The sequence below is a fragment of the Solanum pennellii genome, chromosome 5, assembly GCF_001406875.1.
Source record: "Solanum pennellii chromosome 5, SPENNV200".
Classification (NCBI taxonomy): Eukaryota; Viridiplantae; Streptophyta; class Magnoliopsida; order Solanales; family Solanaceae; genus Solanum; species Solanum pennellii.
This window is the reverse complement of record NC_028641.1, coordinates 2,338,691-2,358,536: the sequence shown is the minus strand read 5'-3', so window position 1 is coordinate 2,358,536 and position 19,846 is coordinate 2,338,691. Positions and strand designations below refer to the sequence as shown.

The following is a 19,846-nucleotide window of genomic DNA, read 5'->3' as shown; positions in this document are numbered from 1 at the left end:
AATCATCGTAGATGTAACGATATATAGATAAACAACTCCATTTGACTTCAACTGACAACTGAGTACTTCAACTTTAAGAATATATATCTAGACGTGACCTCAACTCGTCTTCACTGGTCAGTCGAACACTCCAACTAACAAAATAACCATCTAGACACTTCAAAAACTTATATAACCACGTCAACATCAGGTATTCACGAGACACAATAAAAACGAGTTTCGATGTGTCATCTATGTGTCCTACAAATAACAAGGGGGGAAACAAGTGAAAAAGATGCTTAGCTTCTCTAGGATGTTGTTCCAAGAAGTACCCTTTATTCATCCTAGTTGGATTCTTTTATAACAGCCTTAATTTTCACTTTAGCTGCAATATTCATGATTGGGGTGAATCTAAAAACTCATCTACAGATTCTTGGACCCCTCCATAATCCTTTCAACAAAAAACAACATCAACCAATATATATATATATATATATACACACACTAATATATCATAGTAACAGGACTCCAAATATTTGAACTCAGAAAAAAAATATGGTTTTCATTAGTAACAAGGCATTTGTATTTCTTCTTATATGTATAGGTCTCTTAGTAGTTTGTTCACATTCACAACAACAAAATGAGCTGAGGTTATCGACGAGTAGGCGCATGCTTAAAGGATTAGTTACAGAGGAGGAGTTGAACACTGGCTTCAAATCAGCACCAGTAAGTAAGACATTTGATCCAAATGGCTCGAGTAAACGAAAAGTACGAAAAGGATCAGATCCAATCCACAATAGGTCTTGAAGGTTTACATAACAGGACATTCTGTATATAAACAAAGAGTTATGAGAGAAGTTTTCTTTCAATTGAATTCAAGGCTTATTAGCACTGATCACAAAGAGAAGTTTCAATAGTACAATACAAATGAAATGTTTTCTTTATAATCTTTTCAATTTGCTTTAATATTTTTTTTGTTTACCTTTTAAAACTTTGATATTTTTATCAGTTTGAATTCATTATTGCTTAAGTTTTGCACAAGATGTATGATATTTGTTGCTAAAGTAAAAGATGTGATTCTTGTTTTATCTTAACAAGATATTTAGAATAGGATTTGTACTTTAACATGAGAAAAGAAGAGTTTGTTACGATTCATATACTTCCTCCGTTTCAATTTGTTTGTCTTTGGCAACTCGTTAGTTTCTACTTGACATGGTTAAGACAACGAGATTAAAGAACATTTTGATATGTTTTTACACATTTATTTATTTTTAGTTTAAGATCATATGAATCATAAGTTTTCTTTACTTTCTTAAACTTTATGTGAAGTCAGAACCAGATAAACAAATTGAAACGGAGGAATCGGAGTATCAAGTATTAGAATGCTCCAAAAGTATGGATGTTGGTTCAGCAAGTCCTGTTACCAACTATGGTAACTGGAAGCTGTATAAAATGTAAGTGCTGTCAACATGACTATGTATCATCTGTTCTTCTTTAGAGTTTTGTGTAGATTTCAAAAGATTGAAGGTTTTTCGAGGCAACTTTCTTTCGTATGAATTTAGGTCTACCTACTTTTATACCTTCATTAATCCTAATTCTCACCTCTAGATTCGTTGGGCTACGTCAATCCAAAAATACTCTTTAGATGGTCTGATATTGTTCACTCTGAATCAAGAGCATCCAACATCTTAGAAGTAACTTCTTTTTTTCACATCTACTTTTCATGTGAGACTTTGTTCATATCAATCGAGTATTTATAGCAACCAAAGACACTTGCTTCTTTTTGTGTCTGCATTTTAAAGCTACGAGTAAAGGTAGCAAATTGACCGGTACACTGGCAAAGACACTAAACCAGGCCCTGTCCCCATACTCATCTCGTCAAATCATTGAGTCTAACTTGGAATGCTTGGACATAAATTTTGTAAAAAAAAATTACATCTTGGGATTTGTGATAAAGAAAAGTAATCTGATCAAAGATATAAACTCAGCAAGTTGTATCATTAAAAGGGTACATCAATAAAGAAGTAAGATCTATGGTCAGCAAAAGATATTTAATTTCTGCAATCAACATAGATGTAAGTTTAAGAAACAAATCTGGTTAACTAGAAGATTTTCCACAAGGAAAATATACAGTTTTGATTTTTGACAAGGAAATTGATTAGAAAATTATGGAAAAAGAAGTGATAAACTTAGTATTGGCCAGAGCTTAAAAAATGTCACCGGTTGCATGTCAGATCCTCCAGAAGCAGTGCACTTTTGGAGAATTCGACACGAGTAGTGCAGTATTTTTGAAAAGTCCGAGCAACATAGTTTTTTACATGCCCCTAAAATCCTGCCATGATTCAGTCAAGCTTCTTTTGTGCTATATATTTTGATAAATTTGCATAAGATCTGTCAAAACTCAAATACATATGCAAAAGATGCAAAAAAAATAAACAAATTGTTTCAATTGGACCAGTCAATAAAGGTACAGTGGAGTAGTTGATCCCCACCCTTTCCAGTAAAAACAACAAAAAACTCGAGGGTAATCCCATAAATGGGGCCTGTGGAGGGTAAGATATAGTGATGTATAGTCTTACCCTATCTTTATAGGATAGAAAGATTGTTTATGATTGACCCTCGACAACCTTCCTCCTTTATCCAGGTTTGGGACCGACAATGTGAACGAGCTCGTATAGGTGGAGGTTTTCCAGTAAAAAGAAGCTACTTGAAAACACTAGTTTCAACAGAAATGATGAACAGAGAAAACTAAAGCTGAGGTAGTAGTAGTAACTAAAAGCTTCTACAATGGGTGCACCTATACCTTCACTTGCTACTTACTGTAAGTGTAGAAGCAGTGGTACTTTGAGTTCGCGGACTTCAAACATAAAAGTGGTCAACATTTCAGGCAATTTTCTTCGATCAACAGAATTTCATGATTTTATATAACCAACACGCATACTCTTTGTATGCTTTGCAAATGCCAGAATCTAACACATATAGGTGGTACGGAGGTGAAATGGAAGAAAAAACAGCAGTTATATAACTATCTAAGCTTCTCAACGCAAAATCTCAGCTCAGTAACATAACAGAATTTTAGTTAGTTCATAAAAGAACACTAGGGGAATGAGTGAATTAATTCACCTGAAAAGAGTTAAAATGTAGAAACTTACAGCAAAATCACAAAAGCACCCCTATATGAGTGAACAGAAAATACCTGAACTCTCTCAATGCTTAGCATGTACAGTGCACACGCTCCGAGCCATGGAGCCACCTGATGGAGACTGATCGACGCGTCTGGTTAACCAATTAAGATAATTGTTGTGTCCAAAATACTAGATAGAACCTTATGTCTCCACAGTTTACAGTTACTTTCCAGTAACATCATCTGCAAAACCAACAATTTGTGGATGTAGTCATTACAACCAAATTGTAATAGTTAGACGTTAGTAAGAGGCAACTTTTTATAGCTATGAAAATGCATTGAACATAGTTTAAGAATGAGACCGAATGTAGTATTGTCTTAATACTGTACCTGAATTATGAGTCTTGATGACGAGCTCTAAATCAACATCATAATCTTCAACTTTTGTGTTTTGGATAATCCTGGCTGATTCAACAACAGATCCATTGCAATTATCTACCTCAATGTACTTTAGAGAATGAATTTCTGCGAACCAAGAAGGGATCTCCACAAGTGACTGACAACAACGCAGAACCATGTGTTGAAGGTTAGAAAATGCATCATCGGAGACAGTCCATTCTCTAAAACTGGAGCAGTTTACTATTTTCAAAACTCTGAGTTCAACAAAAACTCGTCTTCCCTCACTTCCCATTTTTCACCCTCAAATTCAACAAAATTCAGTTCGAGTTCTTGAAGTTTCCGAAGCTGAGAAATGTTTGATAAGTGTTGAGAGCCCAGTATAAAGTAGGATGCTTTCAATTTCTTGAGACTCGACGCGGAGATGAGTACAAGATATGGTAGGGATTCTACATGTTCATCACCAAAAATGTCTAGCACCTCAAGGTGTGTTGGAAAATCCAACACACTGAATTGATCACTGCTCAAACCCTTAAATTTGCATTTCAGTTCCAGAATATTAGGCGTTTTCTCCAGCATCAATTCGGCATCCTTGACACAAGAAAAGTATGGAGTAGAAAAAGTTACCAAATCATTAAGTTCCGAGTCCTCAAGCAATTCCTCTGCAGTAAAGGAAGGGGAAATGTGCAGATGTCTCAATTTAGCCATGTTCCAAATTGTTGAGGGTACTGACAAATGCCCTCCCATTCCATTGACAATCAAAGTTTCAAGGTTCCACAACATGTGTATGGATGATGTAATTGACTCGTGAGAGGTTCGTGTAGCAAAATATCTCAAGTAGACCATGTTAGTTGGGAAAGAATCAATCACAGTGAACTCCAAATCCAATACCTTTAGAAACCGAAAATCATGAAACATGTCTGAGGCATTAGCAATCGAAGAGGATGCATTTATGTTAGCTTTCCTGAACAACACACAGCTAACAAGTGAGCAAGACGAACTCCATTCTACTAGATCACCAACTTCAGCATAGAATGCCAGTCGACGTTGACCAAGCTGCTTGGGAAAGGTAACATCTCCTTGGGACCTAATATAAGGAAAATGGTACAATAGTAAGATTAATTTCTACTAGGTCATCAACTTCATTACTTTATTGATTGAACAAACAAATTACGATTTAATTAATTGGTCTAATACCTCTGTATCCTTTGTATAAGATTCTCCGAATGTGCTCTTGCCTTGCAGAAATGAAACAAGATATCATGAATGCGACATACTTTGACCTTAGTACCACAACTCCTCTCAGAAAGCATCACAAGATTACTTTCAACAAGATTCTTCAAATAACCTTCTGCTATGTCTTCCAAACTCTTGTGTTCATCATATTTAACAAAGCCTTCTCCAATCCACAACAATGTTAACTTTGAAATGTTAATTTCTTCGTGATCTGAGAACATTCCAAAGTAAAGAAAGCAGGACTTTAAATGATACGGCAAGTTCTGATAACTTTGTTCTATAATGTTCTCCGGGTAACAGCTTATTTCAGTACCTAAACTCCTAGCCACTTGCTTCCAACATTGTTCCGTCCTCTCCATCCCAGCTAGTATAGAGGCCACAAAAACAATTGAAAGAGGCAGCCCCCCACACTTTCGTACTATCTTGGGCCCAACTTTTTCAAAGAGAGGGGAGCAGAATCCTTCACCAAATACTTTCTTTTTTAGTAATGTCCAACTTTCACCATCATTAAGCATGCGAAGATATAGGGGTTGACTAATTGATCTAGCATAGTAGGCAACATTAGAGTTTCGCGTTGTTAGAAGAATTCTACTTCCATTATTGGCATCATAGAAGCAAGATTCCAAATCATCCCACGCGCTATCATTTGGTATGTCATCAAGGAGGATGAGATATCTTCCGGTTTGTAAAATCTGGCGAAGCATAGCAGCTAAATCACTACTCTCTTCACTAAGAAGAGAGTTCTCATCAATAGAAACATGTAGTGTCTCCAGAATAGACAGTAACCATTCCCTCCGTGAATGTACTGAAGACATGTAACATTGTGCACAGATATCAAAGTGATCGACAACTGATTTATCCAAAAGGAGTTTGTTGGCCAAGGCTGTCTTTCCTGATCCAGGCATGCCAAAAATTGATATAATATCTAGCTTTTTGGATCCTCTTATTAGTTGGTCTCTCAGTTTTGTAATTACATCCTCAAAGCCTACAACATCATCATTAATCGTTTGAGTATGAGAAGGGTAAGCATCGATGGTACCATGTGACGACGCTGAGTCAACCTCAAGACTTTGGATCTTTGCTACTACTGCTCTAATCTCCTTTATGAGTTCCAAGAGCCAAAGCATGATGCACCAATCAGGAAATTTATTGCTTACACAAGCATCCACGATATATTCAACCTCATATGCTTTGCCAATCACTAGGGCCACAGAATGCTGAAGCTTGTCATATTTGTTGTGTCTCTCTAATGCAACAGATCTGATAAAAGGTTGCAACCTCTCCAGTTCTGTTTGAATCATTTGAAGTTCATTCGTGAAATGAGCAAGCGAACTTGAATAACGGTCATGGAACTTCTTCAGGTTGCTTAAGAGGAAATCAACATAGCCTATTCCATGAATCCTTGGCAAACTAGATTGGAACTCCTTTCGGATAATGTGGTAGATCAATGTCTTGATGCGCTCAATAGTACCTTGCAAATCAGGAGTCACTTTTTCCGATGCCACATCTTCATATAACGAATAAACACAAAGTCCAGAATCAACCACCACAGTGTCAATGTCTTGAAGGTGAAATTCGAAAACTTGTACAGACAGACATCTGAGATTGTCAACTAAGAGGTCAAGCATCTCCTGAAGGACTAGTATTTGATCTGTCAACGCAACGTCCATCTGACTATGTGTTGGTAGCTCTTCCAAGTTGTGTTGGAGAGTCTCCATAAAGCCAGCTACACAATCAGCTGCATTCTCAATTTGTATAATCGGATGCTTTACAGCTTGCAGGACATCAATATAGATCTTACGCACGTCTGGCTGAATGAGTTTAATCTTCATCTGCACAAGATCAGATAACAAACTATTCATTTCTTGATTTTCACTGTAATACAACCAGACAATCGTTGCTGCACGACCAACCACAAGTAAAACATGAGTCCCGAAAGCATGTAGGCTTTTTGGCTCCATGGGTCTGCCCGAAACAAAGCAAACAAAATTCCTCAGTAACTTCAACTCCTTTAAGACAGAATCTCCCAGTTCAACAAAATCAGCCAGATTCTGAATGACAGTATCAATGAATTCAACTACAAATTCAGGGGTATCGATACCTTCTTTATCGGATAATACTAAATGGATATCTCGGATTTCCAACTTAGTGATACGTATCTTTTCTTGTATCCGAGAGGTAACGCGATCAATGTGATGGATCTTGTTGACTTTTTTGAGGTCAACGACAGCATCTTGAAACAGACCTTGAACTTTGTATGTGAAATCTGGCATAAATGATAAATCTGTGAAGCTGAGGAAAATATGCAGGAATTCGAAATCCGTTTTAAGGAACCTGATTCGTTCCTTTGAAGTTTCGGGCATTTCTGAATCCCATTGAACTGCAATCTGCTGCAGAGCTTCAAGGAGATTATCTTTGTCAGGAAACATCAATCCGCCCTATCTCTCACAACTCACAAGTACTGTTAATTGCTTATTCAATGATGGATGCACTGTTCATTTTTCTTGATGATTCATTTGAAGAAGAACGACTGTGTCTTCAGTTTTTTGCTACCAAATGCCCAAAAGAGTTGAACATTTCAGTTTTTTCAAATTTGTCGTGTTTGGCTTTGAAAAATATTTTTCAAATTGGCTCTCCCTTCAATTAAAACGTTTTTCAAAACCCTCCTTCAATTTTAAATTATATTTTTTTTAAAAAAAATAACAATTTCTATTAAAATTTATTTTTTTACACCCTCACCTATCCACAACCGGCCAGCCCCCCAACCCCACTCCCAAAAAAAATAGTTTTGCTTTTTTTAAATATTTTCAATTTCAAATTTTTATTTTTAAACTTCTATCTCACTCCCCCAATCCTCCCTCAACCCCCGAAAAAATTAATTTCATTTTTTAAAAATACGATAAAATTCAATTTTTTTTTTATTTTTTCACTCCTACCACCCCTACCCCCAACCCCCATCACCATCCCAAATAAAAATTGTTTTCAAAAAATATTTTTAATTTCATAAATTATTTTCTATTCTAGTAAAAATAAAAGATGTCTCTCAAAAATATTTTTTCATTCATAAATCAAACACTAATAGTTATTTTTGGAAAATATTTTTTACTCATTAACCAAACATAAAAAAATAAGTTGAAAAATTATTATTTTCGAGAAAAAGGAAAACATTTTCCTTTCTTACCAAACACACCAAAAATATCGTTGGTGTTGAATTATTGCATAAGGGAATTTTTTAATAGAAGTTGTAATTTTTTTATTTTAAATATTTAGAATCTCGAATACTGCCGAAAAGTCTCACCTAATTAATCTTGTTTAATAGTATCAATAATTTTGTTTATAACTTGTTGAGAATACAAAGAGAACGAACCTTGTATACTTCAACAATTTCACAGCAATGAACCCTAATATTCTTCAATCTGTGCAACATGTTTTAGATCAATGGGGTTTAGATATGTCCGAGATGTTAGAGGATCGACTTAAGCTTCTTAAAAGGGAGTTGACATTCCTTGATTTTTTTCTCAGCTTACAGGAATTCATAGATTTATCGTACATGCTTGATGTGGTACACAAAGTTGAAGCTCTGTTTGAAGATGCTGCCGTGGAAGTTACAAAGATCAGTAAGATGGATCAGGTTGGTTTTATTATGGTTCCATTGCTAGTCAAGACTCAGGAGACTAAGTTGGAAATCAGATCTGAGTACTTATTTCCAAAAGTAAAAAACGATGGTTTTGTTATTGTTACCCCCAAATCTGTAATCGAATTCATTGATACTGTTGTAGTGAATCTGGGTGATTTATTGAAGGTTTATTGTTCTAGTTCACTACTTTTTGTTCGTGGATCCAAGAAAGAGATGGGTGATGTTTTTAAGGAGTTGAAATTATTGCGAAATTTTGTTTGCTTCGTTTGGGGCAGATTCATAAAGCTGAAAAGGCAACACACGAATCTCTTCAATCATGTTTTAGAGGTGGTCAGTCACGCTGCAATGGTTGTCTGGTTGTATCTCCCAAGCAATGACAACAAAAATCAGGAAACAAATGGTTTGCTTTCTGATCATCTGAGCATGAAGATTAAGCCCATTGACCCAAGCATCCGCAAGATCTATATTGATGCATTGCAAGCTCTAAGGTTAGAATGGTGTCCCGTTATCCAAATTCATCATGCTGCTGATTGTGTAACTGGCTTTGTGGAGACTCTCCTGCACAATTTGAAGGTGCTATCCATTAGTAATCCTAATACTCATCAAATAGCAGACCTTCAGAAGATGCTCAACCGCTTAATTGCCAATTTGTCCATACAAGATCTTGAATTTCACCTTCAAGATATCGATACTGTGATGATTGATTCTGGAATACTCGTTTACTCGTTGTGTGAAGATGTGGTGTTAGGGGAAGTGACTATTGATTTGGCAGGTACCATTCAGCGCATTAAGATATTGATCTACCACATCATCCGAAAGGAGTTCCAATCTAGTTTGCCAAGGATTCATGGACTAGGCTATGTCGATTTCGTCTTAAGCAATTTGAAGGAGTTTCAAGACCGTTATCCAGATTTGCTTGCTTTTATGAAGACTCAACTTCAAATAATTCAAGCAGAACTGGAGAGCGTGCAACCTTTTCTGAGGTTTGTTGCAGAACAACAATACAATATTCACGACGAACTTCAGAATAGTGTGGCTCTACTGATTGGCAAAGCATATGAGGTAGAATATATAGTTGATGCTTGTGTGAGCAAAAGAGTTCCGGACTGGTGTCTCATGCTTTGGCTCTTGGACATTAGCGCAGAGGTTGCAGAGATGCAACAAAAGAAAATGTTTGAGGTTGACTTAGTGTCACCTTACACCATTGATACTGACACTTCCAGCAAGTCGTCAGAATTGAAAAAATGGCCAGGGATCAAAGAAAAAACTATAGGTTTTGAAGATGAGATCCAAAAATTGTTACAACGACTAACAGGAGGATTCAAAGGACTAGATATTATCTCCATTGTTGGTATGCCTGGAGCAGGAAAGACAACTTTGGCCAACAAACTCTATTCTTATCATTCAGTTGTCTATCATTTTGATATTTGTGCATATTGACATGTGTCTCCAGTATATTCGAAGAGGGGCGTATTATTGTCTCTTCTGGCGACCCTACGTGTTTCTATTGATGAAAACTCTCTTCTTAGTAAAACGACTAGTACATTAGAAGATTCCCTTTACAAAATTTTGCGATCCAGGAGATATCTTATCCTACTTGATGACGTGTGGGATTGCAAGGTGTGGGGTGATTTAAAACGTTACTTTCCTGATAACAATAATGGAAGTAGAATTCTTCTTACAACAAGAAATGATGATGTTGCCTACTATGTTAAAACAGTTGGTGAACCTCATCATCTTCAGTTGTTGACCTATGAAGAAAGTTGGGAGCTACTATGTATTGAAGTGTTTGGCAACGAAAGTTGCTCTCCTCTCCTTGAAAAAGTTGGGCAAGAAATAGCAAGAAAGTGTGGGGGTTTGCCTCTATCAATTGTTTTGGTGGCTGGTATTCTGTCAAAGATGGAGAAGACAGAAGAATGTTGGAGTCGAGTGGCTAAGGACTTAGGTTCCTACATGGCCAGCGACGCAAAGGCTATTATTGAACCAAGTTTTCAGCATTTGCCCTATTATCTAAAGCCTTGCTTTCTATATTTTGGAACATTTTTAGAGGACGAAGAAATCAATGTTTCAAAGTTAACATGGATGTGGATTGCAGAAGGCTTTGTTAACAATCTTGAAGGAAAGAGTTTGCAGGACATAGCGAAAGGTTACTTGGATATTCTTATAAGAAGAAACCTAGTGATGAATGCTAAGAGGAGTTCTGATGGTAACGTCAAAGCATGCCGTGTTCATGATCTATTGCTTGATTTCTGCAAGAAAAAAGGAGAGGAAGAGCATTTTCTATCATGGACAAAATGGTAAGAGATTACTTAATTGTGCTTTATTTGTTCAATCAATCAATTATTCATAGTTGTATTTGAAAATGAATTTATACTAATGGAAACATACACAGCAACAGGGACCAAAACGACAAATCTTTGTCAGCTACATCCTCTCAGAAGAAGCTCACTCAACGTCGTCCAGTCTCCATTGAAGAGGAGAATCTTGTAGAATGGAGTTTGTCTAGCTGTCTTGTTGACTCTGTACTTTTCAAAAGAATAGATGTTTCTAGTCACCAAATCTACTACTTCAAGTTTCTTAAAGTGTTGAATTTGGAGTCCACTGTAATCAATTCTTTCCCGACGGTGCTAGTTTACCTGAGGTATTTTGCTGCACAAACTGATAAGGATTCAATTACATCGCTCATAGACAATCTTTGGAACCTTGAAACGTTGATACTCGAGCCAACAAAAGGAAAGTTGAAACTACCCGTTACAATTTGGAAGATGGTTAGACTGAGACATTTGTGCATTGATAATGCTTATTTCACTTTAAATGGTGTAGAAGGATTACTTGAGAAGTTGGAAATTCTTTCCACTCCATGCTTTTCATGTGCAAAGGATGTGGAATTGCTAGTGCAAAAAACACCAAATCTTCGGGAGCTGAGATGCTCATTTGTTGATTTTAGACAAGAATATTTCCCTGAATTGTATTTCCTAACACGGCTTGAGACACTCCAGATTCATTTAGCGGCAAATTCAATGGTATCTGGTCCATACAACTTCCCACCAACTCTCAGAAATTTGACACTATCCAACTTTGTCATAGACCGTTGTCTTGAATACAACATTTCATCGCTTCCCAATCTGTGTACTGAAACTGGTATCAGTTTTCTTTGATAATGACGAGTGGGAAGTGAGAGATGGCGAGTTCTTACAACTCAGGGTGTTGAAGCTAGTAAAATGTGAATTTTTTGATGAATGGAAAGCTTCAGATCATGCCTTTCCTATACTTGAACATTTAGTTTTGCGTGAATGTCCGTATCTTATGGAGATTCCTTCTTCATTTCAAGACATCCCTACTCTAAATTCCATCAAGGTAAAGTCGTGCAGTGAATCTGTTGAGCAGTCAGCCATAAAAATGAAAAGAGAGCTAGAAGAAAATTATGGGAGTGACCATCTCATGGTCTTCATCCAGAGGGAGCTGAACAAGGACAATTTTTCAGGTACATTACGTCTCAGTTTCGTTTTAATTGCATTTTTGTTACTTATTAGAAAAGGCAACTTCCTATTTCGTTTTCACTCTCCCAGTAATTGAATATATATGATTTCATGATTAAATAGGAGCTCCAAATCTGAAAATGGCAGAGCACTTTGAAAATTCGGTTCCTAAAGGGGAGTCGATGATGGTGAAGATCGCCAAAGGTGACAAATACTCATCGTTATCGAAATCAGACGATAACCAGACGAATAAGTCGAGCAGCAGATTATGCAGGTATTCCGTAGAAAAAAAAACGATTCAAAAAGCTTTAGGTGGAGGCAAACTTGCTGACAAGCAAAAGAGAGATAACATGAATGATATTTAATTATCTTCTTTGTACAACTATAAGATTAGTTGTTGTATCTCATTATTGTATATATTTCGAATAAGAGAGAATACTTCTTATTGTGGAGGTACAAAAAAGATATCTGCAACTATAATTGTTGCAGCAACTATATATTGCTTGACCCCTTTTTGCTCCCTTGGTGACTCGAACTCGCAATTTTTGGGTTTGAAGTGAGGGGTGCTTACTATCCAAGCAACTCCATCTCGTCAGTTTTCAAAAATAACTTGATAACTGGTTATTATATTTTGTATATTCTTCATTTCTTTCACCTTTAGGGAATAAATATTTGTCTTTTCAATTTGAATAGTCATTTCTTAAACGGAAAAGACTCAAAAATACCCCTAAACTATCGCAAATAACTCAGATATATCCTTGAATTCTATTATGGCTCAAAATTATCCTTCTCATCAAAGTATTGGGTCATACTTACCCTTCTAATTAACATAAAATGTTAAGTGTCACGTGGATGCCACATAGACACCACATGGACGTCACATAAGCGTCAAACATTTCACGCTTCCACGTAAACTAATAAGATCCCTAACATCTAATTTTCACCTCATTTTCGCAGCTAGGGTAAGAAACGATTTCACAGATTTAGGGAATATAATATTTATCACTCAAACATTTTTCTTAATACTAATATTTATGTAAGTTTTTAGAACTAATAAAATTGGGTTACACTCACAAGACGCATGTACAGAAACTAAGAGGTCAAGCATCTCCTGAAGGACTAGTATTTGATCTGTCAACACAACGTGCATCTGACTATGTGTTGGTAGCTCTTCCAAGTTGTGTTGGAGAGTCTCCATAAGGCCAGCTACACAATCAGCTGCATTCTCAATTTGTATAATCGGATGCGTTACAGCTTGCAGGACATCAATATAGATCTTACGTACATCTGGCTGAATGAGTTTAATCTTCATCTGCACAAGATCAGATAACAAACTATTCATTTCTTGATTTTCACTGTAATACAACCAGACAATCATTGCTGCACGACAAACCACAAGTAAAACATGAGTCACGAAAGCATGTAGGCGTTTCGGCTCCATGGATCTGCCCGAAACAAAGCAAACAAAATTCCTCATTAACTTCAGCTCTTTGAAGACAGAATTGTTGGGTTATGGGTCTTTTTCCCTTCCTATGTGGATAAATAAAAGCCCAATTTGGACCAACCCATTTTTGCTCATAAGCCCATTCTTATGAGGCAAATATAAGCCTATTTTAAGTCTTATTTTCAGATTTTTTAGAGAGAGTTTTTCAGCAGCCAAAAGAGAGAAAAAAAGAGAGAAATTCGCAGTAAAAAATCCAGCCCTAACAACCAACTTCAAATTGCGATTCCCGCTTCGTTTCTTGTCTGATTGAGCTGATTTTTGGACAGCATATTATCTTCATCTCAATCTTTGATTAGGAACTGACAGAGTTGGATTTGGTGGTCTGCAGCTTCAGTTTTGCTGTCGTGAACAGTAGCTGCGAAATTGGTGATTTTGCTCCTTTAATTCTCTAGATTTGGTGCAATCTTATTTTGTTGTTGCTCGTTGTTTGGCACTTGTTTTGTGGCCAATTTTGGAGAACAATATTGTAACTCTTGGTGATTATAGTGGAGCTTTTGGTCCCGTGGTTTTTTACTCTTCACATCGAAGGGTTTTCCACGTAAATCTTGGTGTCTTGTGTGATTGGTTTATTATTGCCTTGTTATATTTGTTTGGTTGAATTACTTGCTGCCTTACTATCATATTGCTTGTGGTTGTTTGTCTTCTCTTGGTTCAAATCGAAAAGGAAAAGTATAGACTTGGGTATTTTTCCGCTGTTATCCTGTCAGGAATTCTTGGTAGTGCCTTGTCTTTCCCAACAAAGTGGTATCAGAGCATTGGTTATTTTTATTGTCGTTTTGAATGATGGAGGCAAATACGAGCAAAATGGTGTGTTTAAATGGTAGTAACTATCATATTTGAAAAGGCAAGATGAAAGATCTTCTGTTTGTCAAGAAGATGCATTTACCTGTATTTGCTTCTAATAAGCCTAAGTCTTTGAATGATGAAGAATGGGAATTTGAGCATCTGCAGGTTTGTGGCTATATTAGACAATGGGTTGAAGATAATGTTAGAAATCATATTGTGAATGAGACACATGCCAAAAGTTTGTGGGACAAGCTCGAGACACTTTATGCTTCGAAGACTGGCAACAACAAGTTGTTCCTATTGAAACAATTAATGAATATCAGGTATAAAGAGGGCACTCCTATTTCTGATCATATTAATGATTTTCAGGGTGTTCTTGACCAGCTGTCCGGAATGGGTGTAAAGTTTGATGATGAGATACAGGGACTTTGGCTTCTTAATACTCTGCCAGACTCTTGGGAAACTCTTCGAGTTTCTTTGACTAATTCTGCTCCCAGTGGTGTTGTAACCATGGAATATACTAAGAGTGGTGTCTTGAATGAAGAAATGAGAAGAAGATCTCAAGCCTCATCTTCTTCAGCTTCACACTCCGATGTTTTGGTTACTGAAGATAGGGGGAGAAACAAGTCCAGAGGTCAGAATGATAGAGGTAAAAGTAGAAGCAAGTCAAAGTCTAAATACAAGAATATTACATGTGACTATTGCCACAAGAATGGGCATATCATGAAATATTGTTACAAGCACAAGAGAGATATGAGACAACAAAAGAGAGAAGGCGATAATGAAAATCGTGTTGCTGTTGTTGCTAATGATGATCTTCTTGTTTCTTGTGATGCAAATGCCATTAATCTTGTTCGTGATGAGTCTAGCTGGTTTGTGGATTCTGGTGCTACTTCTCATGTCACGCCAAAGAAGGAATTATTTTCTTCTTATACTCCAGGTAATTTTGGAACGTTGAAAATGGGCAATAATCATGAAGTTGAAGTTATTGGCATTGGGACAGTTTGTTTGGAAAGTAACAATGGTTCCAAACTAGTTCTCAATAATGTCAAGCATGCTCCAGATGTTCGCTTGAATTTGATTTCTGTGGGATATCTTGATGATGAGGGTTATGTTAATACACTTGGTGTTGGCCAGTGGAAGCTTACTAGAGGTTTGATGGTTGTGGCCCGTGGTGACAAGTTGTCTAACTTGTATGTATTTCAGGGCTCCATGTCCAGAGACTCAGTAAATTTGGTGGAGAATGATACTTCATCAGAGTTATGGCATAGAAGGCTGAGTCATATGAGCGAGAAGGGGATTGATAGTTTGGCTAAGAAAAATTTGCTTTCTGGAGTGAAACAAGCAAAGTTGAAGAAATGTGTTCATTGCTTAGCCGGTAAACAGAAAAGAGTTTCTTTTCAGAGTCATCCGCCTTCAAGAAAGCTTGATTTGCTGGAGTTGGTACATTCTGATTTGTGTGGTCCTTTTAAGGTAAGATCTCATGGTGGTGCACTTTACTTTGTGACTTTTATTGATGATCATTCTCGCAAACTCTGGGTATTTCCTTTGAAGTCCAAGGATCAAGTACTTGATGTGTTCAAGAGTTTTCAGGCCTTGGTTGAAAGACAAACAGGGAAGACATTGAAATGCATCCGCTCAGATAATGGTGGTGAGTATATTGGTCCTTTTGATAGATATTGCAGAGAGCAGGGTATTAGGCATCAGAAAACTCCTCCAAAGACTCCTCAGTTAAATGGTTTAGCAGAGAGGATGAACAGAACTCTAGTTGAGAGGGTTAGATGTATGCTTTCAGATGCTAAGCTGTCAGATTCCTTTTGGGCAGAAGCACTTAATACTGCTGCTTATGTTATCAATTTATCTCCTGCTGTTGCTTTAGATGGTGATGTCCCTGACAGAGTTTGGACTGGTAAGAATGTTTCTTATGATCATCTTAGAGTCTTTGGGTGTAAAGCCTTTGTACATGTTCCTAAGGATGAAAGGTCAAAGTTGGATGTTAAAACTAGGCAGTGTATCTTCATTGGTTATGGTCAAGATGAATTTGGCTATCGTTTCTATGATCCTGTTGAGAAGAAACTTGTTAGAAGCCGTGATGTTGTGTTCTTTGAAGACCAAACAATTGAAGATTTTGACAAAGCTGACAAGGCTGATTTTCAGAGTAGTGAGAGCTTAGTTGATGTTGATCCAGTTCCTTTGACTATTGCACCGGAAGAAAATCTTCATAATGATGAAAATCAAGTTGATAATGAAGATGGTGATCATGTTCAGAATGACCGGCATGATGTTGTTGATGCTCCAGTGCAAGATGATGTGGTTGTCCAACAACCAATTATAGATGCTCCAGAGAGTTCTCTCAGACGATCTAGTAGAGAGAGAATTCCTTCATCTCGTTATTCTCCCAATGAGTATGTACTCTTGACTGACGGGGGAGAACCTGAGAGTCTTGATGAGGCCATGGAAAGTGAAGAAAAAGAAAGGTGGTTTGATGCTATGGAAGATGAGATTAAATCCTTGCATGATAATCATACCTTTGATTTGGTTAAGTTACCTAAAGACAGAAAAGCTTTGAAAAACAGGTGGGTTTTTCGGGTGAAACATGAAGATGGTAATCCAGTTCCACGGTACAAAGCTAGATTAGTTGTCAAGGGATTTAATCAGAAAAGGGGAGTTGATTTTGATGAGATATTCTCTCCAGTTGTGAAGATGTCATCCATTCGTGTGGTTCTAGGCTTGGCTGCAAGTCTAGATTTAGAGGTTGAGCAAATGGATGTTAAAACTGCTTTCCTCCATGGTGACTTAGATGAAGAAATTTATATGGAGCAACCGGAAGGTTTTGAAGTCAAGGGTAAAGAGAATTATGTTTGCAAATTGAAGAAGAGCTTGTATGGTTTGAAACAAGCTCCCAGGCAGTGGTACAGGAAGTTTGGTTCTTTTATGAGTCAGCAGGGCTTCAAGAAGACTTCTTCAGACCATTGTGTTTTTGTGCAAAAGTTCTCTGATGGTGACTTTATTATTGTGTTGCTTTATGTTGATGACATGCTTGTTGTTGGTCATAATACTTGCAGGATTCAGAAGTTGAAGCAAGAGTTGAGTAAGTCTTTTGCTATGAAAGACTTAGGACCAGCAAGGCAGATTCTTGGCATGCAGATTGTCCGTGATAGAAAGGCCAAGAAATTGGTATTATCACAAGAGAAGTACATTCAGAAAGTACTTCGCAGATTCAGCATGGACAAAGCTAAGGTTGTCAGTACACCTTTAGCTATGCACTTCAAATTGAGCACGAAACAGTGTCCTTCTAGTGATGATGAGAAGGAAGATATGAAGAAAGTTCCTTATGCTTCAGCTGTTGGTAGTTTGATGTATGCGATGGTTTGTACAAGACCGGATATTGCTCACGCTGTTGGAGTTGTTAGCCGTTTTCTTTCTAATCCGGGAAGAGAACATTGGAATGCTGTGAAGTGGGTTATGAGATATCTCTGTGGCACTTCTAGTCTGAGTTTGTGTTTTGGTACAGGGAAGCCTATTCTTTGTGGTTATACTGATTCAGACATGGCTGGTGATGTTGATACTCGCAAGTCTACTTCAGGGTACTTGGTTACTTTTGCAGGGGGAGCTGTGTCTTGGCAATCTAGGTTGCAAAAATGTGTTGCTCTATCTACTACAGAAGCTGAGCTTATTGCTGTCGTTGAAGCTTGTAAAGAATTGCTTTGGATGAAGAGATTCTTGGGGGAACTTGGTTGTGCTCAAGAGAGGTATGTGCTTTATTGTGACAGTCAAAGTGCTATACATCTTGGCAAGAATTCTACGTTCCATGGTCGGTCTAAACACATTGATGTGAGATACCATTGGATTCGAGATGTGTTGGATTCTAAGTTGCTTGAGCTTGAAAAGATTCATACAAATGACAATGGTTCCGATATGATGACTAAAGCTTTGCCAAGAGGGAAGTTTGAAGATTGTTGCATGGTCGCCGGGATGGCGGTCTCCTCCACATAGTCGTGAGGGGGAGAATTGTTGGGTTATGGGCCTTTTTCCCTTCCTATGTGGATAAATAAAAGCCCAATTTGGACCAACCCATTTTTGCCCATAGGCCCATTCTTATGAGGCAAATATAAGCCTATTTAGGTCTTATTTTCATATACACAGAGAGTTTTTTCAGCAGCCAAAAAGAGAGAAAGAGAGCAGTTTTCGCAGTCAAAATTCAGCCCTAACAGCCAACTTCAAATTGCGATTCCCGCTTCGTTTCTTGTCCGATTGAGCTGATTTTTGGACAGCATATTATCTTCATCTCAATCTTTGATTAGGAACTGACAGAGTTGGATTTGGTGGCCTGCAGCTTCAGTTTTGCTGTCGTGAACAGTAGCTGCGAAATTGGTGATTTTGCTCCTTTAATTCTCTAGATTTGGTGCAATCTTATTTTGTTGTTGCTCGTTGTTTGGCACTTGTTTTGTGGCCAATTTTGGAGAACAATATTGTAACTCTTGGTGATTATAGTGGAGCTTTTGGTCCCGTGGTTTTTTACTCTTCACATCGAAGGGTTTTCCACGTAAAGATTGGTGTCTTATGTGATTGGTTTATTATTGTCTTGTTATATTTGTTTGGTTGAATTACTTGCTGCCTTACTATCATATTGCTTGTGGTTGTTTGTCTTCTCTTGGTTCAAATCGAAAAGGGAAAGTATAGACTTGGGTATTCTTCCGCTGTTATCCTGTCAGGCATTCTTGGTAGTGCCTTGTCTTTCCCAAGAATCTCCCAGTTCAACAAAATCATCCAGATTCTGAATGACAGTATCAATGAAATCAATTACAAATTCAGGGTTATCAATACCGTCTTTATTGGATAATACTAAATGGATATCTCTGATTTCCAACTTAGAGATACGTATCTTTTCTTGTATCCGAGAGGTAACACGATCAATGTGATGGATCTTGTTGACTTTTTTGAGGTCAACGACAGCATCTTGAAACAGACCTTGAACTTTGCATGTGAAATCTGGGATAAATGATAAATCTGTGAAGCTGAGGAAAATATACAGGAATTCGAAATCCCTTTTAAGGAACCTGATTTGTTCCTTTGAAGTTTCCGGTATGTCTGAATCCCATTGAACTGCAATCTGCTGCAGAGCTTCAAGGAGATTATCTTTGTCTGGAGACATCACTCCGCCCTCTTTCTCGCAACTGACGAGTACTGTTAATTGCTTACTCAATGATGGACACACTATTCATTTGAAGAACAATGACTGTGTCTTAAGTTTTTAGCTACCAAATGCCCAAAAGAGTTGAACATTTCAGTTTTTCCACTGTTTGACTTTGGCATTTTGAATGAGACAATAAATCCCCTTAGATGTTAAATCAATGGCTACAAAAGAGTTGAATTATTCATATATTTTTGAAGACATAAATTTATAAACAAACACTCAAGTTGAGTATTCAGCATATAAATGTTTTGAGCTATCCAGATAATCATTTTGTAAGTTGAGTATTCAACTAATATAGTGGAGATGAGTTGAGTTATCTAGACGTGCATACTCAAAGTTTGAGCGTTTACTCACCATACCAAGTTTAAATGTCTATTAATGTATTATGCCTTTTTTTTAAAATGTCAAAAACGACCCTTAATAGTATAAGTTGTGAAAATAAGTGATAGTGGTAGGCAATGGTGAAAGCAAATGAAGTAGGGATGAAGAGTCTTCTTTGTAAAGAATA

The 19,846-nt window shown here is 37.2% G+C and overlaps 3 protein-coding genes across 3 annotated transcripts; 1 reads left to right on the top strand and 2 right to left on the bottom strand.

The window, feature by feature from the left end:
* Nucleotides 1–2,978: 2,978 nt before the first annotated feature.
* Nucleotides 2,979–7,367, bottom strand: LOC107018698 (putative late blight resistance protein homolog R1C-3). The gene is given in 4 exon segments (XM_015219245.2): nucleotides 2,979–3,346; nucleotides 3,494–3,770; nucleotides 3,773–4,586; nucleotides 4,697–7,367. Coding segments are annotated over 4 exon segments (3,579 nt in total). The 5' UTR covers nucleotides 7,165–7,367; the 3' UTR covers nucleotides 2,979–3,326.
* A 658-nt stretch (nucleotides 7,368–8,025) lies between these two features.
* LOC107020887 (putative late blight resistance protein homolog R1B-23) lies at nucleotides 8,026–12,480 on the top strand. Its single transcript, XM_027917235.1, is given in 4 exon segments — nucleotides 8,026–10,669; nucleotides 10,765–11,493; nucleotides 11,495–11,856; nucleotides 11,975–12,480. Coding segments are annotated over 4 exon segments (3,873 nt in total). The 5' UTR covers nucleotides 8,026–8,129; the 3' UTR covers nucleotides 12,217–12,480.
* Nucleotides 12,481–12,796: 316 nt separating this feature from the next.
* LOC107019198 (late blight resistance protein R1-A-like) lies at nucleotides 12,797–19,480 on the bottom strand. The gene is made up of 3 exons (XM_027917166.1): nucleotides 18,891–19,480; nucleotides 12,903–13,354; nucleotides 12,797–12,808 (listed from the first exon to the last, which is right to left on the bottom strand). Exons 1-3 carry the CDS (start codon nucleotides 19,294–19,296, stop codon nucleotides 12,797–12,799), a joined length of 870 nt encoding a protein of 289 aa, XP_027772967.1. The 5' UTR covers nucleotides 19,297–19,480.
* Between the last annotated feature and the right edge of the window lie 366 nt (nucleotides 19,481–19,846).